The following is a 27,125-nucleotide window of genomic DNA, read 5'->3' on the forward strand; positions in this document are numbered from 1 at the left end:
TTTACTTCCTCCATCAGTTCACCCCCCCCCCCCACAGTTATTACCTTTTGTATCAATTGACCCTTCCTTTTTAGAATGTAAGCTCTAACGAGCAGGGCCCTCTGATTCCTCTTGTACCAAATTGTAATGTAACTGTAATGTCTGCCCTCATGTTGTAAAGAACTGCGCAAACTGTTGGCGCTATATAAAACCTGTATAATAATTTATTAGCTACCTCTAAGGCTATGAGAACTCTGATAGCCCTTGTTTTGTTTTATGCACGCAAGTCTTTACTCCTTAATCGGAAATCTTCACAGACCCCTACTTTAGATTATTGGAAGTCTGTAGTCAACAAAATGATCCCATTGTATAAATTCATATATGAATCTAGAGGAGGCCTTAAAAAAAATTCCAAGGTGTGGAATATCTGGACCGATTCCAGGGATAGTGTTGTATCATTAGCAACGTCTCAATAATGTACACTGCCTTGCTTCTAAGTACCTGTTTTCATTTGGTTCTGTACACTGTGGGAAAGTTTTTTTGACATCTACTTAGCACCTTCCAGCAGTTTTAAATGAGGTTATGTTGGGCTTTTGTTACCAGCTTTTAAGTTTTATGTGTTTTGGTTATTGTCACACTGTTCTCTGTTTTTCCAAGCCTGGGTATGCCCAATAAGCTTTGTTTTGTAACCACCACCCCTTCTAAATTCAATAAAAATGTAGAAAAAAAAACATTCCCATAGACACCCCTAAACCTTATGGATAGCCTTCCCAGAACAGTTGAAGTTGTTATAGCTGCAAAGGGTGGGACAACTGAATATTGAACCCTACGGAATAAGACTGGGATGTCATTAAAGTTCATGTGCATGTAAAGGCAGGTGTGTCAATACTTTTGGTAACACAATGTGTGTATATATATATATATATATATATATATATATATATATATATATAAAGTGTGACAATTTAATTCCTGAAATGGACTGGGAAAAAAATTGTGATAGAGAGAGAATCCAGTTGTCAGGCCAGAGTTCCGGTCTTTTCCTCTGAACACATTCCCAAGTAACAACGTTGACCGTTGTACCATGGTCTATGAACTTGTAATGAACTATCTCTTGTGATAAAAAAAAAAACACACCAGCATAAGTGTACAAGGATTCACACTCTGTCCACATTTGCATCCATCCATTGCTTTTTTGGCTGCCCACTTCTTGTGTCATCATGGACATTTTTCCGCCTTCCTTAAACCACCTTTGCCATTCAAAAACACTTGATTTCTTCATGGGAAGTTCACCTGTTGTAACAGAGATAAACTTTCACTGGCACTGTTGCCAATATTTACACAACATTTGATGTTAAACCGCTGCTCCAGGTTCCTGTCACTTATTTTTCGCCAACAGCGCAACGCACACATGGGTTATTCCTTCTACTACTCTGTAAAAACTGAGTCAACTGGTCTTCGAACCAGGCGTTTGCAAGTTAGAAGATGTCAGAACACTCGAGTGCGAACGGTTGTGTGACTCACCACCATAGTGCTACATTGTGGGCATTCCGGGAAATAAATTGTCACACCTCATATATACTGTATGTATGTATAAATTTAAAGCGGAGTTCCACTCAAAAGTGGAACTTCCGCTCATTGTACTCCTCCCCCCCCCTCAGGTGCCACATTTGGCACTCTTCGAGGGGGAGAGGGGTCAGGAAACCTGTCTTTCACCGGTATGCTTTCCCCAGTCCCGGGAGCCTCAGACACTGGTATTGACGTCAAGGCTGTGGCTCCTTCCTCCTCCCCCTGTCGCCGTGCCTGTAGGAGAGAGGAGCAGTGCCTCACGCATGCGCAGTAGGGTTCACGGTGTGAAGTGAAAGGCTACACTGCCGAGTTCCCTTACTCGCAATGGAGACGGCATGCACCCGACAGCTGATGGAAACATCAGCTGCGGTGCTGACATCGCTGGACTCCAGGACAAGTAAGTGTCCGATTATTAAGACCGCTTTCACACTGGGGCATTTTTCAGGCACTTTAGCGTTAAAAAAAAGCGCTTGAGAAGCCTCATCTGCAATCCCAATGTGAAAGCCCAAGTGCTTTAAGAGACCTTTCACAATGTCAGCGCCCGAAAAACACTCGTAAAGCGCCGCTTAAACAAGCAGCGCTTTACCAGTGTTTGCTTTTAACCCCTGCTAGTGGCCAAATAAAGGGTTAAAAGCGCCCACAAAGTGCTGCTGCCAAAAGCTTGCAGGACTTTTTTTGACGCCCTGCCAGCGCAGCGTGAAAGCACTCGGGCTTTTAAATTGGGATTGCAGTTGCGGCTTCTTTCAGGCACTTTACAGGCGCTTTTTTTTTTAAAGCTAAAGCGCCTGAAAAACACCTGAAAAACGCCCCAGTGTGAAAGGGGTCTAAAAGTCAGCAGCTGCAGTATTCGCAGCTGCTGGCTTTTAATTTTTGCAGTGGTGGGCAGACCTCCGCTTTAAGCACATTAATCTCCCTCCATATCTACAACGGAACAAATCGAGACCGCGTGGAACAAGGTATGGTAAGTCAGTATAATAAAAATAGTGAATAGAAATAAAAAGTACAATTCTTTAGTTTCATGAAAGGATCTTTTATACACATTTACTCAATAAAACAACAAAATTTAAGAGTCCATTCACACTAGCACAACTCCAAAGATTTACGATTTCGACTTTACGACTTTAAGTGCAATTTTGATCTGACTTTACACTCAATGGACCTAAACCATCTCAAAAGTCTCACCCAAGTAGTGCAGGCACCTTTTCAAAATCGCTTCGACCTTAAGTCACACTGATCTGGACAAGAGCCATTGAAAAGAAAGAATGGGATGCAACTTGTCATGTCCAACGTCGCATTACAAGCCGCACAAGTGCCAATGGAGCCAAAAACATGCTAGTTTTGCAATAAATTGTAACAAAATATTTTGTAACAAAATATAGTATGATTTTTATTTTTGCAATGCAACAGCATCATCTAGTGGTAAAGAATGTGTAGTGCTTTCATACTGTGTTATTCCTGAAAAGAATTCTATACCAAAAGACGTATTCTTTGCCAACCTCTCCCTGTGAAAATTCTAATCGCTGGGTGTAATATGGATTCCTTACTTCAACTTTGCCAGAAAATATGTAAAATAAATCATTTTGTTGACTGCCTAAAAATTTTTACATACATAGAAACATCTGGGATACAATAGTAGACATCAAAAGTTGCCCAAAAAAACGATTCAGAAGAAAGTTTAAAGTATTTACAAAATGATTTGCAGGAGTGACAATCACTTCAATATTAATAAAACTGTTCAAATGAAAATAAAAAAATATTCATAGCTTGGTGTGATATTGTGATTTCCAAAGGTAGTTTTATAGGTTAGAGCTACCTATGCAATTTTTAAGTAGCTCAATTGTGTTGCCAAAATCTCTAGTGATTAATCAATAATAGTGATTGATCACTAGAGAGACCGAACTAACATCTCCCTATGGTAAAAGCCGCATGAAATTGCATGCATTAATCATTTTGTGTATGTAACAAAAATGTATGAGTCTCATAAGCCCGCATATAGCATTTTCTGGTACATATAGCAGTTACCTTCAGCAGGGCAGGACTTAGGGTGGTGGGGGCCCCTGGGCTTGAGTCACTTTCAGGCCCTACCTTCTATACATTTCCGTATTTATCGGCATATAACACGCGCCAGCGTATAACACGCACACGCAGTTTAGAAGGGAATTTTAAGGAAAAAACCTTTTAGGAGGGAAGTTTAAGGAAAAAACTTACATTTAAATGCCCATCAATGCAGCCTTATCAGTGTCCATCTGCAGCCTTGGCCATCCATCTGCAGCCTTGTTCAGTGTCATTGCAGCCTTCTCAGTGTCATTTGCAGCCTTGTCAGTGTAGCCTTGTCATTTGCAGCCTTTTCATTGCAGTCTTGAAGTTTAAAAATGGTGCCGCCGAGATACAGAGTCCTGTGTATCGCGACGGCTCTCAGGTCCTCTCAGCGGCTCTCGGGTCCTCTCTGTGGCTCTCAGGTCCTCTCGGTGGCTCTCGGGTCCTCTCGGTGGCTCTCGGGGTCCTCTCGGTGGCTCTCGGGGTCCTCTCGGTGGCTGTCTGGTCCTCTCTCGGGTCCTCTCGCAGTCCTGAGTGGAGCCGAGAGTAGCTGAGTGTACTCGGCTCTGCTTACAGTCATGCCCAGTCCCTGCTCCACTCACAGACCGGACGTGACTGTGAGCGGAGCAGAGCCAAGTACACTCAGTTATGTATCTCGGTGGAGCCCATGGGCTTGAGCCCAGTCAAGCTCAATGGTAAGTCTGGCCCTGACCTTCTGTAGGCGACTAATACCCCCGGATATAACGTAGTTTTTTTTTTTTTTTTTTTAATAATCTGTGGTCATACAATTCTTTGTCCACCTCCTAGGCCACATGTGTCAAACACAAGGCCAGCTGGCCGAATCCAGGCCATTTCATGTGGCGCTTGCACCTGTCCTGAAGCTGCAGGGGAGCTCCGGCCCTTCTAAGGTCCTCCTCCAGACCCTGTGCATTCCTGGCAATGACCCCAGCTTCTTCCCAGCAGCAGAAAAGGTTAATTGGGGAACACTATGATGTAAGGGAGGGTGGAGGACTCTTGACTTCTGATGGTGGTGGTGGTGCTCTTGACATCTGGTGTAAGGAGGGGAGGGGTACTCTGAACATCTTGTCTTACAGATACAACCAACCCTTTGAGGGCAATCATAATTCTGATGCAGTCCGTGATGAAATTTAGTTTGACACCCTGTCCCTAGGATGTACATATATGGTACAATCAAATTGTACAGTCTCCTTTGGGCCTTCCACTGATGGATAGGTGTGCTTGAGCTTATCCTTATAATGCATGGTGTGGGTGCGGCTAGAGGGATTGTATAGTGCATGGCTTGAGTTATAGACAATTTTAGAAAATATTTTACTTATTTACTTAACAAGAAATCTTAGGTTAATGACTTATTTATTTATTTATATCGGGTCCTTTTTTTATCAGGATGTATTATTATATTACTGTTTCTAATCCATGAAATGAAATTGTATGTTTTGTTAGTCATATTCTCACATTTGTAGCACCCTCTTAGGTAGGTGCTAGAGACATAGAGTATAGTTTTTGGGTTTCCCTGCTTAAAAGGGGGGCTGTTAGGTAAATTATGGTGCTCTCTGCCTACCAGGGAGCAGTGATCCATTGATAGGGTCTGCTCAGATGCTGCTCATGTTGTCTGTTTGTTTCACACTGGTCCAATAGGACGAGGCATATTGGACAGTGGGAGGAAACCTGACAAATTGGAGCATATGCATAGTTACAGCCCTGGCCATTGGTAGAAGAAGGTGCCTCAAGGCATGCTGGGTGACTGTATATATGCCTAGGGCGTTTGTGCTCCATGTTTTCAGCTGGAGAGAAGGGTCCTGGAGGGAGGCAGCTGCTGCCCTGCTTCTGTACAAGCTGCCATGCAGCGTCAGGTAGTCAACCCAAGGGCCGGAGCTGCAGAAGCTGCAAACCAGATGTCCTGCACAGCTGACTAGAAGGGAGACACATCTGGGAGGATCTGTTCCTGGCTACTGTGAGTACAGATCTGCGTCTAGTGGCCTGTTCTGTGAGGGCCATCCCTTCCGGCTAGTGAAGTGAGTGGACGGGTGTCAGCCAAAGGGGATACTTGGTGAGTGTCCTGCAGAAGAGAAGTGCATTGAGTCTGCTGCCAGAGCAAGCAAAGGACTTATTGTCCCACACAGCTATAGTGTGGCCCAGCAGGGAATCTGCTATTCAATTCAATTTAATGGGGTCAAGTGAGAGCTGTCCTTGTCTGTGCAAGTTGGAATATCCCACTAATCCCTTCTCCTATCCAAGTTTTACCAATAAATGCCAAAAAAATAAAAAATATCCTAGATTGATCCTTGGATAACAAGTGAAAGTGTGTGCGGGTGATAGTGTGAAAATACCCAAGTATCTGGCTGCAGGGTAATCAGAGGAAGGCCTAGGGCTTCCTATACTCAGAAACCCCTACACATATGTCTGAGGTTCTTGTGTATTTTGCACATACCCAGGAATAACGTCATCCTACACTGGCCAAAGACTGGAACCCAGACGAAGCTGGGGAGAATATGGAGACACTGCTGAGGGATCTCATGGGTGTTGGACCATTGGAACCAAGGTAAGTTTTTTGCCTTCAGTTCAGGTTTAAGTTGAATACATCCAATACTGTTGGGTATTTGGTTTTAACTATGACCCTGAGGAGGTGATATTGTATTGATATTTTGTTGATATGGAGATTTCTTGATTAAGGGGGCATTTTTGGACCCTCAAAGCACATTGGCTACTCTTTAGTTTATCCTCCTGACTTTTATTGGAATAAAGCTGTATCTGTTGTGGTGCTTTAATTTACATTTTTGTTTCATTACACTAATAACCAAGGAGACCATGGGATCCTCTGGGGTGTAGACGTTGCCTGCCCAGCAACTATGCACATGAATATCAATACTTTAACCACTTGTTCACAGTAAATGTACTTTGATGTGGCAGCAGCTGCAGGCACCGCGATGTACTGGTAGCTTGCAGTGTGCATAAGTACCTGGGGTGTGCAGCAGCATTATTCCATAACTGTGAGTGGGCCGGGTATCATGTGATCGTTGCAATTGAACCCAATGTCTCTGTATAACCGAAAGACCAGGCGTCATATGTCCATAAACTTCTTTCTGTTATCCCTCTCTTTATCCTTCCTCTGAATCCAAGTTTCCTTTACAGTGATCGCAAAAACAGAAATATAATATAGTGCAGTGTGCTCAAACCCCCATGCCTCCACTTTACCGGAGTTTGGAGTGTCTGAGATGGTGAATTTTGAGGTGAAATTTTTCTATGGGTATTAGTAGGAAATATACAGCTACAGTAATATATTATATAAAGGGGAGAGGCTTTCTATCTGAATATCATTTTTGGAAAACAACATTGCACTATATTGGTACTTTTATTTTTGGGAAATCCGTGTGGATCTTAAAGCGAGATGACTATTGAAGCACGGAGACAAGGTGGCTCAGAGTTGAGGAGAGTCGGATAGCTGTTGATTGGACATACACTAAGTATATGAAGGGTAAGGGTATATAAAGAAGAACACTGCAGAACAAATACACATATGGTTATTTATTGACACAGAATTTTATTGATAAAGTGAGCACTTACAATAGGATACGATTTGAGGCATGGTGGGTTCAGCATACTACACTATATATATTTATTTTTTTGAGATCACTGTGAAGGAAGATTGGATTCAGAGGAAAGACAAATAGAATAACAGATTGATGGACATATGACGCCTGCTTTTCGGTTATACAGTACAGATACATTGAACTTGTTTTTGTGGAGTTTTAGAGCTCTGGTCACTTTTATTATCGATACCTTTTTCTGAAAGGGGAACAGATTGATTACAGATGCTAAGGGAAAAAACATTGATTATTACACTTTGTTTACGGTAGAGGTGAGGTATTGGATGTTCTATTTTTAGTTAATTGCTTCCACTGTGTTCTCACGACCGAGGGACATGGGGAGCCATCCCTGTCGGGAGAACACAGTGATTATTGCCAGCGGCAATAGCCACTGGCATTAATCGCATATAAATATTTGACATGCAGGTTGTACCAAAGTCGATCGACGGATCAAAGTGGGTACAGTCAACCTGCCCATAGATGGTTCGAATCTAGGCTGAGATGCAAACCGTCCATGGCCGGCTTTATTGAAAGTAACTGAAGGTTTCTCATAACTGACAACTGTTAATTGTTTACAATCTAATTGAATTGAGAAAATTGCCTCCCTCTGTCAATACTGCAGTTTTCTGTTTATTTTTAAACCTTAATAAATATTAACCACTTGCTTACTGGGCACTTAAACACCCTTCCTGACCAGACCAATTTTCAGCTTTTGGTGCTCTCACACTTTGAATGACAATTACTCAGTCATGCAACACTGTACTCAAATGAATTTTGTGTCCTTTTTTTCCCACAAATAGAGCTTTCTTTTGGTGGTATTTGATCACCTCTGGGGTTTTTATTTTTTGCTCTATAAATGAAAAAAGACCGAAAATTTTGAAAAAAAACGCATATTTCTTTGTTTCTGTGATAAAATTTTGCAAATTATAATTTTTTTTTTCCATAAATTTTGGCCACAATTTATACTGCTACATATCTTTGGTAAAAATAACCCAAATTAGTGGATATTATTTGGTCTTTGTGAAAGTTAGAGAGTCTACAAGCTGTGGTGCGAATCGCACAAAATTGATCACACCTGATGTACTGGTGGCCTATGAATGAATGAATGAATGAAATACTTATATAGCGCACAATGCGAACTGAATCGCCTCTAGGCGCTGTGGCGAGCCTTGATCATCTGCTAAAAGAGGAAGGTCTTGAGTTTTTTCCTAAAAGCCAGGTGATTTTCTTCCAGGCGGATGTTGATTGGTAGAGCATTCCATAGCAGAGGCCCTTGGACAGCGAATCTCCGATCACCCTTGGATTTATACCGGGCTTTGGGCACGAGGAGGAGGTTTTTGTTGGCTGATCGAAGACTGCGGTTTGGTGTGTAATGATTTATTTTCTCCATTAGGTATTGCGGAGCTTCTCTATGCACGCATTTGTGGGTGAAGCAAAGGGTCTTGAACGTGATCCGATTTTTTACGGTTAGCCAATGTAAGCTCCTCAGTGAAGGAGAAATGGATTCCCAGGGTTTTTTTCCTGTTATCAGCCTTGCCGCCGTGTTTTGGATCAGTTGTAATCGCGCAAGTTGATATTGTGGTAATCCTATGTAAAGCGAGTTTGCGTAGTCCAGTCCTGAATTAATGATTGTTCCAACTACCACTGCTTTGTCATTCTTTGGGATAAAAGGGATGAGTCTGCGAAGCATGCGCAGTAGATGGTGAGATCGACTGACTACAGATCCTATTTGCGCATCCATTGACATTTGTGCGTCTAAAATAACCCCGAGACTCTTCGCTTTGGTCTTTGGGGAGATAGTCTGCCCAAAGACGGTTGGTGGAGACCAGGAGGTTTTGGTTGCGGGCTTATGATTTGGGTGTAAGATAAGAAGCTCTGTCTTTGATTGGTTCAGCTGGAGGGAGTTGGTGGTCATCCAGTCCTCTATTGATTTGAGGCAGTTTTCAAGTTGTTGTTGGTGATCTTTTTTTCCATTGATCCGGAAATAAAGTTGCGTGTCGTCAGCGTAAGAGTGGAAGCAGAGATCTGAGCATCTGATGATTTGAAGGAGTGGGCGAATGTAAATGTTGAAGAGAACGGGTGACAATGGAGAGCCTTGAGGGACTCCGCAGGTGACTGCCCGAGTTTCGGAGAGGAATTTTCCTAGTTTCACTGTCTGTGACCGATTTCCTAGGAAGGACGCGAACCAATGGAGATCTATGTCTTGGACTCCGGCTACTTCTGTGAGGCGGACGAGTAGAGTATTGTGATCTACTGTATCAAACGCTGCACTTAGGTCTAGCAGTACGAGGAGACACGGCTCTCCGTCATCTGCTGCTTCGAGGGCGTCATCCCAAATCTTGAGGAGAGCTGTTTCTGTTCCATGACCCGGGCGGAAGCCTGATTGCAGCGGGTCCAGGAGTTTGTGAGTATCCAGGTGAAGTTGTAGCTGATGTACTACAGCTTTCTCCATGATCTTAGAAATGGTGTTGAGGCTTGTAATCGGCCTACGGTTGTTTGGATCCTGAGGGTCCAGGTTTGGTTTCTTGAGTAGAGGTTTGACAATGCCTTGTTTGAGGATGCTGGGAACAATCCCTTCGTGGAATGATCGGTTTATGAGGTGGGTTATGGTTGGAGCCACGATGTCGGAGCATTCTTTCAGTAGTTTTGTGGGGATGATGTCAATAGGTGAGGTACTGTCACGCAGTTTACTAATGATGTTTTTTGCGGTGTCTACGGTAATTGGGGATAGTGAAAATTTTGGCGGTTGCGGTATGTTGGTGCGGACATCCTCTTTATGTATTTGCTGGCTGAGGTTGGATGTTTTCTTCTGACAAATTGTTTCCCTGATGGTTTTGACTTTATCGATGAAAAAATCCGACAGTTTGTCACAGTAATCCTGGGATTCGCTTTCTGGGGGTTCTAGGCACACCGGATTCATTGATTGATTAACCAGTTTAAACAGTTCCCGTGGTTGGTTTGCGGCCGTTGAGATTGTATATGAGAAGTGGTCCTTTTTGGCTTTGAAGATTGCTTTCCGATAATTCTCTGTCAGACCTTTGTAGTTAAATAGGTTTTCCTCGGTGGGATTTCTTCTCCATGTTCTTTCCGCTCTTCTGCGTTCTTGCTTTAGTACGGAGAGGGAGCTATTAAACCATCCAGCATTTTTCTTCCTGATGAGAGCCCTGCGTTTTGGTGCTACCGAGTCTGCTGATTGCAGTAATGCCTTGTTCAGGGAGTTGAGTGTTTCCTCCGTAGAGTGGTTTAAGGTTATTGTAGATATTTTTTTGGACAGAGTGGTTTTGAAGGCTTCGGAGTACAGTTTTTTATGCGATCTGGTCCAGTGCGTTGTTACAGGTTTCCGTTTTGCGTTGGTGATGTTGGTAGCGATTTTGAATTTGATGGCGTGGTGATCCGTCCATGGCAGAGTTATGTTGTCGAGTATGTTGACGTCGATGTTCTGTTTGAAAATGAGGTCCAGGGTGTGTCCTGACCCATGCGTGGGAGTCTTTATCAGTTGCTGTAGACCCAGTTCTTCTAGTTGATTGATGCAGGCAGTCGCGATGGGGTCTTTAGGCTCGTTTGCCCAAAGGTTGAAATCTCCGAGTGCCAGGAAATTTTTGAATTTTAGGGTGTGCATTGCAAAGGATTCCGTGAGGGGTGAAAGAAGATTGGACTTTGGTCCCGGTGGTCTGTAGCACAGTAGAATATGAGTGGTGTCATGGGGTGTTGGTTGAAAATGTAGCGTCAGGGTTTCCATAAAAGACACTGGGTTCTGAGATGATGGTTTAGTGAGATCAAGGTGACCTTTAAAGATCACTGCTAGGCCTCCTCCTTTTTTCCCTATCCGGTGTTCGGTTATGATCCTGTAGTTTTCCGGCACCAATTCGGTGAGGATGGTGTTGCAGTCAGAGGTTAACCAGCTTTCGGTGATGAAGAGGCAGTCTACATTGTTCTCGATGATGAAGTCGTGTACTTCCAGTCTATGTTTGACTGCAGACCTGGCGTTAATCAAGGCGCAATCTAATTGTAGTGGTCGAGTAGATGTCTTCCTGTGGTTGGGAGCTGGTTGTCGTCCGGTTTTTAATAGTTGTTCTCTTTGAAGTATTTTTTGTATGGAAGATGGCAATGTGGTGTTGATGTTCCTTAGTCTGTGCAGAACTTCAGCTGAGTATTTGAAGTAGCACATGGTTTGTGGATGCTGTTGATGGTACTATGGGCCTAAGATGATGATCCTGATCAGGGTATTGATCCTGAGGTGGGGCTAGGTATCAGACTTGCCGCCGTGCTTGAGGCTATTAGCGCGCAAGTTGATCAGGGGATGCCTATATGGATGCGGAAGGAGTTGTTGTATTCGGTTGCTGGCTGTTCCAGCTTCCTTTACTTAAGGTTGAGGTCTCCGCTTAGAAAAGAAGTCTGGCTGTGATCTGGAATAGTCGTCCTAGGATAGCGTAAAAAATGGAAAGGAGGCCGGAGGTAGGGGTATGCTAACCTATGGTTGCTCCAGAGGAAGGCGAATAACCCCCTGACAGTAGCAGCCAAATGCACCAGTGGGGCAAAAATTCCTTCCTGACCCCCGTAGGCGGTCGGACGGAGTCCCTGGAACAATCACTGGGGGGGGGGGGGGGGAGTGGAGGTGCGAGCTTACCTGGCTGCGGTTGTCCCCTTTAAACACTCTGGTTCCGGTGAATCTGGCTTGCTGTCAGCCTGATGTTTCTGGAAAGCTGTCTGGTTGCCCCTTGCAGTGGGATCTTTAAAATGGAGGTAGGATAGAGGTTAGAGACTCCTGTCTTAACTCCTGTTTTCAACTCCTGGTTATTAACTCTCCACTTTAGTTCAAAAAATCCACTTGCAAGCCACAATCAGGGAGCAAGCTCAAGGGGGAGTTTGTATAACTACCTTTATACACCTGTGGACAATTAAGCCCTCCCCTAATTTGGCAGGAAGAAAGAGGGGAAAAAAAAAATGCTGTTTAAAAAGTGTCAGAAAAAAAGGTCTTTTAAAAACTGCTAGCAAATGTATCAAATAAAGGAGGGGAGAAAATAAAACGCCCCCAAAAACAACACTTGCAAGCAGAAGCAGTCAAGCAGAAGCAGTCAAAGCACAACTCCTGGTTATTAACTCTCCACTTTAGTTCAAAAAATCCACTTGTGTTCAGAAAATCCACATGCAAGCCACAATCAGGGAGCATTTCTTGCGACCCGAACAAGTCAGGAAAGTACAAATACCCCCCAAATGACCCCTTTTTTGAAAGTAGACATTCCAAGGTATTTACTAAGATGCATGGTGAGGTTTTTGATGTTGTCATCTTTTTCCCACAATTCTTTGCAAAATGAAATTTTTTTTTTTTTTTTTCTCACAAAATTTTCAATGTAATAGGTTATTTCTCTCACATGGCATGTGTATACCACAAATGACACCCCAAAATACATTCTGCTACTCCTTCTGAGTATTACGATACCAAATGTGTGAGACTTTTACACAGCCTGGCCACATACAGAGGCCCAATATTGAAATAGCACCATCAGGCGTTCTAGGAGCATAAATTACACATTTCATTTCTCAACCACCTATTACATTTTTGAAGGCCCTGGAGCACCAGAACAATGGAAATGCACACAAAGTGACCCCATTTTGGAAAGCTAACACCCCAACGTATAATCTATGAGGCATAATGAGTCGTTTGAATGGTTCATTTTTTTTCCAGAAGTTTTGGGAAAATGTGGAAAAAAAATGAAAATGCATTTTTTTTACGCAAAGTTGTCCATTTATAAGATATTTCCAACACATAGCATGTACATAGCAAAAATGACACCCCAAAATACGTTCTACTACTCCTCCTGAGTATAACGATACCAAATGTGTGAGACTTTTACACAGCCTGACCACATACAGAGGCCCAATATTGAAATAGCACCATCAGGCGTTCTAGGAGCATAAATTACACCTTATTTCTCAACCACCTATTACAGTTTTGAAGGCCCTGGAGCACCAGGACAATGGAAATGCCCACAAAGTGACCCCACGTGGCACTGACGACATGTGGCACTGACAGATGGCACTGGAGGCAGATGGCACTGGAGGCAGATGGGGCTGGCAGATGGGGCTGGGGCTGACACTGGCAGATGGCACTGGCAGATGGTGCTGGCTATTTGCTCTGGCAAATGGGGCTGGCAGATGGCACTGCGGCTGGCAGATGGCACTGGCGCTGGCAGGTGGCACTGGCAGGTGGCACTGGGGCTGACGGATGGCACTGGCAGGTGGCACTGGCGGCACTGGGGCTGACGGATGGCACTGGCGCTGGCAGGTGGCACTGGCAGGTGGCACTGGTGGTGGCAGGTGGCACTGGGACTGACGGATGGCACTGATGGCACTGGGGCTGACGGATGGCGCTGGCAGGTGGCACTGGTGCTGGCAGGTGGCACTGGCAGGTGGCACTGGGGCTGACGGCACTGGGGCTGACGGGCGGCACTGGGGCTGACGGGTGGCGCTGGCAGGTGGCACTGGGGCTGACGGCAGGCACTGGCAGGTGGCACTACTGGCAGATGGCACTGGGCTGACAGATGGCACTGACGCTGGCAGGTGGCGCTGGCAGGTGGCACTGGCAGGTGGCACTGGCGGCACTGGGGCTGACGGATGGCACTGGCAGGTGGCACTGGCGGCACTGGGGCTGACGGATGGCACTGGCGCTGGCAGGTGGCACTGGCAGGTGGCACTAGCAAGTGGCACTGGCGGCACTGGTGGTGGCAGGTGGCACTGGGGCTGACGGATGGCACTGACGGCACTGGGGCTGACGGATGGCGCTGGCAGGTGGCACTGGTGCTGGCAGGTGGCACTGGCAGGTGGCACTGGGGCTGACGGCACTGGGGCTGACGGGTGGCGCTGGCGCTGGCAGGTGGCACTGGCGGCACTGGGGCTGACGGCAGGCACTGGCAGGTGGCACTGGCACTACTGGCAGATGGCACTGGGCTGACAGATGGCACTGGGGCTGACAGATGGCACTGGGGCTGACACACAGATCGCTCTCCCTCCTCACACGCTGTCTCTGTGTGAGGAGGGAGAGACACTGCAATGGGAGATGATCTCATATGTTTACATATGAGATCATCTCCCATTGGCAGCTGCGATCGCGCTGTGAACGGCCGCTTTGATTGGCCGTTCACGGCGATCTGTATTTGTCTGTCTCCGGGAGACACGGCGAATACAATACTTCCGCGATGCGCGCCCCCAGCGGCGCGCATTGCGGAAGTAAACACCAGGCCGTCCAGGGATGGCCAGGCGAAGGAACCCGCCCGCTCTAAGGCCGTCATTCGGCTATAGGGCGGGTGGGAGGAGGTTAATGAACAAAAAAATATCCATCTCTACATCAATATCAGAGCATAGTGGGCACAATTCTGGAAACATCTCTGGTTCTAGATTGCCAGTGGGGACCTGGGTTGTCAGAAGGAATTAAGAGCCAGCAACTACAGTATGTAAACTGTTGGCTGTTTGCTTTCAAAAGGGAGGATGTTTATTAACCGCTTCAGCCCTGGAAAATTGTACCCCCTTCCTGATCAGAGCACTTTTTAAAATTTGGCTGCGCTGCTTTAACTGGTAATTGTGCGGTCATGCAACGCTGTAGCCAAACTAAATTTTGCATCCTTTTTTCCCCCCACAAATAGAGCTTTCTTTTGGTGGTATTTTGATCTCCTCTGCCATTGTTATTATTTTCAATATAAACGAAAAAAGATGGAAATTTAAAAAAAAAAAAAGATATTTTGTACTTCTGCTATAAAAAAAAAATACAGTAAACTGTTTTATTCATAGATTTAGGTCAAAAAGCATTCAACCACATATCTTGGGTAAAAAAAATTCAATATATTTATTGGTTTGTGCAAAAGTTATAGTCTACAAACTAGGTTACATTTTCTGAAATGACCCCATTTTGGAAAGTAGTGGAAAGTTTGGAAGTAGCTGAGAGGCTTGTTGAGCACATTTATAAAAAATTTTTGTCACAAGTGATAGAAAAATGAAAAAAAAAAAAAACATTTTTACACATGGGCATATGTGAAATTACACCCCAAAATACATTCTGCTGCTTCTCTCGAGTACAGGGATACCACATGTGTGAGACTTTAGGCAGTTTAGCCATATACAGGACCCCGAAAACCAATCACTGCCTTATGATTTCTAAGGGTGTAAATTTTTGATTTCACTCCTTACTACCTAGAACAGTTTCTGAGGCCATGAAGTGCCCAGATAGCACAAAATCCCCCCCACCCCCCCCCCCCCCCAAATGACCCCATTTGGGAAAGTAGACACCCGAAGCTATTTGCTGAGAGGCATGTTGAGTTCATGTAAAATTTAATATTTTTCCACATGTTTCAGGAAAAGGACTATCTTTTTTTTTTTTCAGAAAGTAGTGAATACATGATATATTGGTCAAACATGCCATGGGCATATGTGAAATTACACCCCAATATACATTCTGCTGCTTCTCCTGAATACAGGGATACCACGTGTGAGACTTTTTGTCAGTCTAGCTGCGTACAGGACCCCGAAAACCAATCACCGCCTTCAGGATTTCTAAGGGTGTAAATTTTTGATTTCACTCCTTACTACCTATAACCGTTTTGGAGGACATGAAATGCCCAGAGAGTTTTTTTTTTTTCATTTATTTTGCTTTTTTATTTTATTTTTACACCGTTCCTTTAATTTTTTATTGAAAAGCGAATAGCAACAGGTAGGTATTCTTTTTTTAAAAGAAAATTGGGTCTATTAGACTCTAGATCTCTCCTCTGCCCTCAAAGCACCTATCTTGACAGCAACAGCGTTTGCTCTCATGATACGTAAATCAGCGACTCCAGCGCTGTAGGAGGTGATTGGTGTGTATCACAAGATCGGTGTGATAAGATGCTTTTCCAATTTCCCAATGGCGCGGTTTATAGCTGACAAAACCAAAGTCATGAAATGCTCATAGCTTCCGATTTCTTAGGCCATAGAGATAACTGGAGCCATTCTGATCTTTGATCAGCTCTATGGTCAGCTGGCGGAGCCACCAGATGCATTATCAGGTTCCCCAGTCGGACAGGAGAGCCCGAGAAAACCAAGGAAGATGACGGGAGGGGGGGGATGTTCCCTCCCTCTGCTTGTAAAAGCAGTTTAGCGGCTAAATAGCCACTAGGATTGCTTTTACATGAAAGCCGACCACTGGCTGATAAGAACGATACCAAGATGATACCTAAACCTGCAGGCATCATTCTGGTATAACCACTCAAAGTCCAGCAACATACTAATACGTTGCTGGTCCTTGTTGGGCATATATTGGAATGTTCTTTTTTTTTCATGCAGCCTATGGGCTAAACAAAAAAATAAACAAAAGATTTTGATCGGAGGTAATGCCCACTATACCACCCTGCATCCACCCACTTTTAATGATGGGCATCCATGCACCGTTTTATTTTTTTAACTGGGGTGGCGAAATCACCTCCTACAGTGCTGGAGTCGCTGATTTACATATCATGAGAGCAAACGCTGTTGCTGTCGAGATGAATAAAACAGTGCTGTAGCTGAATGGTGTACCTGAAAAGAAAATAATGGTTACCAATAAAAAAAAGTAAAGTATAAAATAATTACATACCTGAAAAGCAAACATGATAAAACATAGTAAACATAGTAAAAAGAGCAGAACAATAGAGAGAGAAAGCAATAAAACGACAACTATTTTAGGCTTTTTTATTTTTTTTACTTTTTTTTTTGTAACTAACGGTTCTAGGTTTGGGTCTCTCAAAATGCGATGGCATATTTGGAGTCCCTGTGAAAGTGTACCCTAGACTGTGCCATGCTGTACCCTACGCTAATACTCCACTAGTGTGTGATAGCGTTCAAAACATTCACCAATGCAAAGATCAGGTTGGCCAGGACAGGAGGGACAATAATAGCGGGTGTCACACCTATATCCGTGCTTGCTACAGACACATGTTCTTTGGGGTGATCATTGGGTAGGGGTACCAGGAAAGACATATGAAAAATGCCTCTCATGCAGCCGGCTCACTGCATTTGCGTTGGGAAGGTGGGGCACAGCACTGTCTGGAAACAGAAGGGCTGTGATGATCTCTTCCTGGAATTAAAGTGGGGTGCCCCCTAAAAAAAAATAAAAAATGTATAGTCAGCAGCTACAAATACTGCAGTTGCTTACTTTTAATAATCGAACACTTACCTGTCCCAGGGTCCAGCGATGCGGGGGAACCAAGCCCCCCCTCGTTCCCCGTGGCGGCATTCTTAATGTGGGCACCCAGCTGTGGCTTCACAGCCGGGCACCCACTGCGCATGTGTGAGCGGCGCCGGGCGCCGTGATACGCCGCACAGTCATCTGGGACACGTGACAGGTCCCAGATGACTGTGCGGCAGGAGGGGAAGTGATGTCACCAGCCCGGGCAAGGAAGAAGGCAGATTACGAGGGACCCCCCCTAACAACGGGCATTTAGAGGTGAGTAAAAAACATTTTTTTTCAAATTATTTTTGTTACATTTTTTTAATGAATTTTCAGCAATTTCTTTTTTTTGGGTGGCAACACCACTTTAAGGAAGGATCCAGTTGGACCTGACACTTTGTATAGAACATAAGCCTTCAGCAGAGCCAATTGTGATAAGTGTACAGGCACTTTTCTGTATCAGCGTCTGGCCTTATGGGCAATTAAGTACCATTGAAGTCCACCCCTCCCATATTAAGTTTGTATTCGTGGACACAGAGGGGTTTCTCCACAACACCAGTCGCCGTGAAAATTTGGACCGTTGTATCTGCGTGAAGGGAGGACAGAACAGAAACATTCCATGTATCCCTCCACTTCACAGCGAGCAAATTCTTACTTCTCAAGCAGGCTCTCTCCCCCAGCCCAAGACGAGAATCTACAAGCCGCTGGGGTAAGCCCCGGTGATTAGATCACACGTTGCCACATGCATCAATTCCTCAATCAAAAAGGTGACTAAAAAGTGTCACCCTCGTGTAATAATTGTCCACGTACAAGTAGTATCCCTTTCCCTCGTAAACCATAAAACTACATGTATAGCCTGTTGCCCTGTCACAGAGCTTATACATCTTGACCCCATATCTGGCACGCTTGCTGGGAAGATACTGTTTGATTGACAAGCGGCCAGAAAACATAATCAGGGACTTATCAACGCAGACAACTTGATCGGGAGTAAACAAGGCTGCAAACTGTTGGTTGAAGTGGTTTACAAGGGGTCGAATTTTTTGGATGACAGAGTTCATTAAACTGAATGAACAGTAAGATCTGCTCATAACTAGCCCTGGTCATGGAGGCAGAGAATACGGGCATATGGTGAATTGGGTCAGTGGACCAATATGGCTCTCTGCTCCATACGAGAGCCCTGCGTTTCTTGCACCTCAACAACAGCAGAAGAAGGGGGTCGGGTACGCCTGACCTTAGCAGGGACCACTACTCCATCGTCAGAGCCATCTGTCATGGAAGCCGCTGCCGTCTACTGGATCATATTCTGAGCCTGAATCTGACAGATTGGTGACTTCCTCTTCACTCTCATCTGTCATGCTCAGAAACGTGTAGGCCTCTTCACTAGTGTACCTTTGATTGGACATTGTGGCCTCTAAATTTACTGGTACTAGTGAGGCTCACAGGGGAAAAAAAAAGGAGCACCTGATTGTCAGTGACTGCTTCTAACCAAAAAAATAAACGGTTAGCGTTTGCAGGGATCAGGCTGGTCTCTTCAAACACTGAAGTTATGCGTCTTGTAAGTGACAGTAATCGACTGATACTGCACTTGGGTGGGCTGGGCAGAGGGGCTAAACGCAGGTGCTAGCAGGTATCTGATCCCTGCTATCGCTGCATTTTTAGGAACCCGAAACTACTGGGGACGCTGGTATAGATCTGATCAGATCAAAGATATTGATCTGTTCAGACACTATATTACTAAGGGAGGCGTATGGTGTGTGAGTGGGTGTTGGCCCTACTGGCACTAATCTGATGCTGCCTGGGGCAATGCAGACCCTAACTGACGCGAAAACCTAACTGATGTCACCCGCTGAGTGATCAGGGGGTTAAACCTTTATTAGGTAATATACGGCGGGTACCCTGACGCTATAAAAAATTAACTAAATAACCAGCGTCACCCGTGACACTAATACGGTGATCACTGGTGAAAGGGTTAACTAGAGGGCAATCAGGGGGTTATTAGGTAATATATGGGGGTACCTGACGGTGAAACGAATCAATTAACTGGCTAACTAGCGTCACCCGTGACACCAATGCGGCGATTATAAAAAAGATCCATTAGTGATACTAAGACAGGGGGTGAAATGGTTAACTGGGGGGGGGGGGGATCAAAGGGTTAAACCTTTATTAGGGGGTACCCTAGACCTACCTGGGCCTACTACTAACTGTCCAACACTGATTAGAGTCACAAATGACACCAATGCAGTGATCAGTGGAAAAAAAATGCAATTGGTGACACTACGACAGGGAGTGAAAAGGTTAACTGGGGGGGGGGGGGGGGGCGGGGGTGATAAGTGTGCCTATGTGTACTGTGTCAGTGTAGGGTTGGTGAAACTCACTGTAAGAAATCCCTCTCTCTGGAACGGAAAATAATTCCAGAGACGGAGATGACATCACTTCCCCTGCCTGTGTTTATACCTAAAGGCAGGGGAAGCATTTTCATTCACCAGAACCAATCAGCAGGTGCAGGCAAGAAATCATTGGCCTGGACTTGAAGACTAAACGGTTCTGCAATGAATCAGATTGGCGCGGGCACGTGGTTTTGTACACCCATGCCACTTTGCCAACGTATATCAGCGTGAACCGGTCGGCAAGTGGTTAACTGACAATTGTGCTGTCGTGCAATGCTGTACCCAAACTAAATTTGCATCCTTTTTTTCCCCACAAATAGAGCTTTCTTTTGGTGGTACCGTATATACTCGAGTATAAGCCGAGATTTTCAGCCTCTTTTTTGAGGCTGAAAGTGTCCCCCTCGGCTTATACTCGAGTCACCGTCGTCTGTCTACCCGATCAGCGTGTCGAGCAGACAGGCGGCGGCCATTCAACTATTCAAAAGCCGCGCCTCCCTGTCTGTGATAGGCGGAACACTCAATTTCCCAGCAGTCAGTGGTCCGCCTATCACGGACATCCGCTCATCCTCATACTACGGACGAGGATGAGAGGATGTCCGTGATAGGCGGAACACAGACTGCTGGGAAATTGAGTGTTCCGCCTATCACAGACGGAGGCGCGGCTTTTGAACAGTGGAATGGCCGCCGTCTGTCAGACGAGAAGATGTGCGGCGATCCTGGCATGGCCGCCGTACGTGCAGAAGCACACAGGCTCGGGACGCAGGCTCGGGACGCAGGTAGGCTGGACACACAGGGATGGACGGACACACAGGGCTGGACACACAGGGATGGACGGACACACAGGGATGGACGGACACACAGGGATGGACGGACACACAGGGATGGACAGGCATGTCTCACCCTCGGCTTATACACGAGTCAATAAGTTTTCCCATTTTTTTTGTGGTAAATTAGGGGCCTCGGCTTATATTCGGATCGACCTATACTCGAGTATATACGGTATTTGATCACCTCTGCGATTTTAATATTTTTTGTTAGAAACAAAAAATGAGCCACAATTTTGAAAAAAAAATATATATATTTTTTTTACTTTTTGCGATGATAAATATCCCCAAAAATGTTTTTAAAACCTTGTGGGAGAGCGGTTGGTGGTGTGTGGTAAAACGATGTGGTTCTACCACCCCCCAACCACTAGTGTATGCGAGACCTAGGGGAAGTAAAACCACAAAGCTTCACCTGAATGTGAATTCAGATTAGTCAGTTTTTCTGCAAATCTCTATCCACAATTCACCACGCTATTACAAATGTAAATAAAAGACCATGGCACTGCGTGATTAAATATAATTTATTAAGACATTCAGCTATGTCTGTCAGTCTACATCCAAACGTACCACAAATTAAAAAAAAAAAAAAATAAATAAAAAAGCAAAATAAACCATTACCTAGAAATGTCACAACTTCCATCAGAATGATTCAATTCTCCACTTTTCCCTTTACGGCCAAATGTGCACAAAGTATAAATTAATGTTTTTTTTTAATTTTTTTATTTTATATCAAAATTCACATAAAAAAATTGCCTTTTTTATTTTTTTTCATCCACCTAAAGCCATGTCATTTTAAAAATTCAACACAACAATCTTTTCAGGGCAAAAAAATAAAATAAAAAAAATATACACATTAAAGTGTCTAATAAAAGCCTTAGTATGGCATTTGCGGCATTTGATCATACACAAGAAATATGTACTCATTTTCAAAAAGTGCAAATATTGCCATTAACACTGTAGGTTTTTCTTTTTTTTTTTTTTTACATTTTAGAGCGCAGTAATGAGGTTCTTCAGCCCCTTCTGTGCAATGAAGTTCATCCCACGACAAGTGATCACCTGAACTTCAAATATACTTCATATAAGGGCTGATCAGAACATTGACATTAACACAGCAAGAAACAGAAAGACAGAATAAAAAGAAAAAAAAAAAAAAAGTAGGATCCACTGAATTTGGAGGTTACTGATGCCCCGCCCCCTTTCATTCCCATACTGTGTTTATTTCGAGTGCAAGCAAGTGAGCATGCAAGCGTGCAGCATCGTCTCCAAATAATCACACAGCTGGAATAAACATTACTCCTCATGCTTAAATCAATCCTGGAAAATATGCTTATGCTAGGGCTAGACAAATCCCATGTAGCAGGGCCTTTTTTGTTTTCTTAGACTTCTCTATTGTTATCAACTGGCCCTTAGATTCAATGACTGGTTCTTGACTTCTACATTATTAGTTTGTCCATGGCTGGTCTATGTAAACGCATAGGATATAAAACCCCAGGAGGCTGAAAAAATAAATTTGGAAACCCTTAGCAGAACATTACCCACTGAGAAAAGAAACAAAAAAATAAACAATAAAAGAGCACCCAGCAAACAAAGCAGTAATCTGTATCCATCGGCAGTGGCTAGAAAGAATGGTTTTGTTATGCTTTAACTTCGGCACTGGAAGATTAAAAAAAAAAATATAAAAAAAAAAAAAAAAAAGAAAAAAAAAAAGGGAAAATCTTGCATACACTTTAATCAGTGTCAGTGCTCAAGTTCTCTGTTTAGGAGTTGCAGAATGCTGCATGTGGTAAGGATGGGGTTTGGCTTCATAATGAAAAAGTTCAAACAGGCAAAAAAAGAAAAAGGAGGGTCAGATTCCTTTAAGGGGGCATTGCTCCTCTTGTAAGCCCTCAGCCTGCATTTGACTTGCCACACCCTCAAGGAACTCGCCGATATCTAGTCCTTCAGAATTTGCGCACAGAGGATCCCCTGTGTGTTCTGATTGGGTCCCCGGAGAGCCCACAATGTCTTTTGCAAGCTCTGGCTCCCCGATGTCCTGCTTTGGTTCATTTCCTGGGGGAGATGCTACTTCTTGTGCCCCCGGCAGTCCATCTGGTTGTGGGTTAACGTTGTTGGCATTTGAAGTAGGACTGATAGGCGTGCCAGGGTCGCCCACCACTTGCTGAGACAGGGACTTTAACTGGCAATGACATAATGGACAGGACTCTTGTACATACAACCATTTTTTAAGGCATCCAGCATGGAAAAAATGGCTGCAAGGAGTAATGACTGCCGAATTCATGTCCTACACAAGCAAAGAAAAAAAAATCAATTAAATGGAAATCACATGGAAAAAAGATGATTAAATAGATTTATTTGGATAATTTATAAACAAACTCAAAATGTTATATATATATATATATATATATATAAGCGACTTCAAGGGTTGTGTAGTAATAGGAATACTATTGATATGCCATCAATTCTGACAAATTATAGCAGGGAGTACAATACCATTATAAGCATAGGAGCTCGTCTTTTCACCCATAATAGTGTATTGTGTCTCATTGTAAGTAAAGAGCAGTAAATGTTCCCTTTTGTGCTTCTACTTAACCGGGTATTAGGAGGATAAAATAGGGAGTGATTACAGCCCCTGTTATGTTTTTATTGCTATCTGGTGCTCTGTTAATGGTAGGTTTATTTTAACAGTGAGAGACAGAATAACAAAAAAAATCCAGAAAAACACATTTCAAAAAAGTTATACATTTATTTGCATTTTAAGGAGTGAAATAAGTATTTGACCCCTACGCAAAACATGACTTGGTGGCAAAACCCTTGCTGGCAATCACAGAGGTCAGGCGTTTCTTGTAGTTAGCCACCAGGTTTGCACATATTTCAGGAGAGATTTTGTCCCATTCCTCTTTGCAGATCCTCTCCAAGTCATTAAGGTTTGGAAACTGACATTTGGTAACTCAAACCTTCAGCTCCCTCTGCATATTTTCTATGGGATTAAGGTCTCCATACTTGCTAGGCCACTCCAGGACCTTAATGTGCTTCTTCTTGAGCCACTCCTTTGTTGTCTAGGCCATGTTTTAGGGTCTTTGTTCCACAACACTTTCATCCAGTTCTCCTCTGAATCATTCAGATGTTCATTAGCAATCTTCAGATGGGCCTGTACATATGCTTTCTTGATCAGGGGGACAATTTTTTTCTTGGCGACTATGGTTCCAGTTGCCTTGAGATCAATGACAAGATTCTCCCGTGAAGTTCTGGGCCAATTCCTCACCTTTCTCATAATCATTGAAAAACTCCACGAGGCGAGTTTTTGCATGGAGCCCCAGGCTGAGGGAGATTGACAGTTATTTTGTGTTTCCTCCATTTGCCAATAACCGCACCAAACTGCTTGGCGATGGTCTGGTAGTCCATTTCAGCCTTGTGTAGGTCTACAATCTTGTTGCTGACATCCTTGGCCATGGTGGATAGATTGTAATCTAATTGCTTCTGTGGACAGGTGTCTTTTATACAGGTAACAAGCTGAGATTAGGAGCACTCCCTTTAAGAGTGTGCTCCTAATCTAAGCTCGTTAACTGTATTGAAGACACTTAGGAGCCAGAAATATTGCTGATTGATAGGGGATCAAATATTTATTTAACTCATTAAAATCAATTTAGACCTTTTTTGAAATGTGTTTTTCTGGATATTTTTGTTGTTGTTCTGTCTCTCAATGTTAAAATAAAGCTACCATTATAATTATAGACTGATCATTTGTCAGTGGACAAACGTACAAAATCAGCAGGGGATCAAATACTATTTTCCCCTCACTGTAAACAAAAAACAAAAAAAAAAAAAAGGAAAAAGAAAAGTGGCCGAATATAAAAGGTAAATGTTCAGGATTTAAAAAAAAAAAAAAAAAAAAGAAGCCCTCCTGTCCCCTAAATTAGGCTAAGCCAAGGATCCCCCCCCCCCCCCCCTCCTCCCACCAAGGTGTATACTTACCTCTCCCAATGCCAGTAGCATCATGCATTGTCTACAACCCAGTTGGTAAAAATCTAGAGTTCTGGGATGCCCATGCACTAACATCCCTTAGACATTCCACTTTATGATTTAAGTCTATGGGATGTTGGCACACAGGCATGGCCAGTCTGCTGCTAGACTCTTACCACTTGGGCTGTATACAGCCTGGAAGGAAAATATGCACCTCTCGGAGGGACCATCAGCTTAGCTTAGGTAAAGGGACTGGGGGAGAAAAGTTTCATTAATACCAATTATGCCCTTTGAGGATAAGAACTAGTAATACAGGACATGCAAAATATGGAAGAAGTTTAAAGAACTTGTGTGTGTGCACACCAAACTGACACAAAGTTGACATTTTTAGCACTAACTACCCAAGTGTATATTGTCTGTTAACGCAGCTATTGTTCAGTCTGATAAGGTTTTTGGACATAAGCGTTCACCTCACTTTTTGGCACTATATTGCGTAAATGTATCACAAAGCTCTTTTCAGAGTAGTTAATGCAATGGAATAGCTTGATTTATTACATTTAATAGGAACTATAGTAATCCTAATTTGATTGTTTTCAAGAGCACCGCACTTTCCCCAGCTATTAATTTTCATAGCACAGTTTGGGTCTGATCGCTGCCTGTAAAAGTAAGAGAGTTCACTTTAAATTCCACTTACCGTATATACTCGAGTATAGGCCGACCCGAGTATAAGCCGAGGCCCCCAATTTACCCCCAAAAAACTGGGAAACCTATTGACTCGTGTATAAGCCGAGGGTGAGATATGCCTGTCCATCCCTGTGTGTGTGTCCATCCATCCATCCATCCCTGTGTGTGTGTCCATCCATCCATCCATCCCTGTGTGTGTGTGTGTCCATCCATCCATCCATCCCTGTGTGTGTGTGTGTGTCCATCCATCCATCCATCCCTGTGTGTGTGTCCGTCCATCCATCCATCCATCCATCCCTGTGTGTGTGTCCATCCATGTGTGTGTGTGTGTGTGTGTGTGGCCTTGTGTGTCCAGCCTACCTGTGTCCCCAGCCTCCGTCCGGTCCCGAGCCTCCGTCCGGTCCCGTCCGGTCCGGTCCCGTCCCGTCCCGAGACTCCGTCCGGTCCGGTCCCGTCCCGTCCCGAGACTCCGTCCGGTCCCGTCCCGTCCCGTCCCGAGCCGAGCCGAGCCGAGCCTCCGTCCGGTCCCGTCCCAGGATCACCGCTCTTCGTCGGCGCCCATTTTCCTGTTCAAATGCCGCGCCTCCCTGTCTGTGATAGGCGGAACACAATTTCCCAGCAGTCTGTGTTCCGCCTATCACGGCCATCCTTTCATCCTCGTCCGTAGTACGAGGATGAGCGGATGTCCGTGATAGGCGGAACACAGGCTGCTGGGAAATTCAGTGTTCCGCCTATCACAGGCGAAGGCGGAGCCGGAGGCGCGGCTTTTGAATTAGAATAGAATGGCCGCTGTCTGTCTGCTCGACACGCTGATCGAGCAGGCAGACAGCGATGACTCGAGTATAAGCCGAGGGGGGCACTTTCAGCCTCAAAAAAGAGGCTGAAAATCTCGGCTTATACTCGAGTATATACGGTACATATATTAATAAAATGTATAAAATTAAAACAGCCCCACAGTCAAACCTTGACAATCTAGAACAAACACACAGCATAAAGCTGCAGGATTACCAAAAGCAAGGACTAACCAATTTTCCTACAAACATCATACAAGTGCTTGATAGATGAAAAGGTCCAACTCCTAAATGCTACAATAAAGGCAGAACCTTTTTTCCAGTTTTGAATGGTGCGGGGAAAGGTTAGAACTTGTGTCAAACTCTTATTGGTATCTGTATCCCCACTGTGGAAATTCACCCTTGTCTGATGACTAATGTCACGGAGACAGAAAGTGAGAGGTAATCCAAAAAGATGTCCCATAAGAAAAGGTGAGGAGAAACCTTCTAATGAGATCTGTTCCTGGAACCAAGAGATGAATTCCCCTCACTTTGGGTACCAGCAGCAGGACACCAGCATGTTCTGCGTAAAATATCAAAAATCACACTCAGCCCTGGAAGGATTTACCCCCTTAATGACCAGGCCATTTCTTGCGATACAGCACTGCGTCATTTTAACTGACAATTGCACGGCCATGCAACGTTGTGCCCAAACAAAAATGTATGTACCTTTTTTCCCCACAAATAGAGCTTTCTTTTGGTGGTGTTTAATCACCTCTGCGGTTTAAATTTTTTGCGCTATAAACATTCCAAAAAACAAAAAAAACTTACTTTTTGCTATATCAAAAAAAAGAAAATATAAAAAAAATATATATTTCTTTATCAGTTTAGGCCAATATGTATTCTACATATTTCTGGTAAAGAAAAAAAAAATCACAATAACCGTATATATTGACTGGTTTGCGCAAGTTATATTATTATATTATATTATTATTATAGATTCTACAAAACAGGGCATAGATTTATGGCATTCTGATTATTTTTTTTACTAGTAATGGCGGTGGTGATCAGCGTTTTTTTTTTTTTAGTGGGACTGCGACATTGCGGTGGACAGATGACACCTTTCGGACCAATGCCAT

General features: G+C 44.0%; 1 protein-coding gene across 3 annotated transcripts in view; it reads right to left on the bottom strand.

The window, feature by feature from the left end:
- The window catches only part of RNF145 (ring finger protein 145), a 263,348-nt gene that overhangs the window by 125,728 nt on the left and 110,495 nt on the right, over positions 1–27,125 (bottom strand). For 2 of the 3 annotated variants that reach the window (XM_077468422.1, XM_077468423.1), the window contains one exon: positions 21,080–22,853. The exons of the other annotated variant lie outside the window; for it this stretch is intronic. In XM_077468422.1, coding sequence (XP_077324548.1) covers positions 22,419–22,853 — 435 coding nt within the window. In that variant the 3' untranslated portion in view covers positions 21,080–22,418. Of the gene's footprint in view, positions 1–21,079; positions 22,854–27,125 lie in introns of those variants that run through there. 3 annotated transcript variants of the gene reach the window in all.

This window comes from Lithobates pipiens, unplaced genomic scaffold, assembly GCF_037356315.1.
Source record: "Lithobates pipiens isolate NorthernLeopardFrog02 unplaced genomic scaffold, aLitPip1_a1.2 Scaffold_8, whole genome shotgun sequence".
Taxonomy (NCBI): Eukaryota; Metazoa; Chordata; class Amphibia; order Anura; family Ranidae; genus Lithobates; species Lithobates pipiens.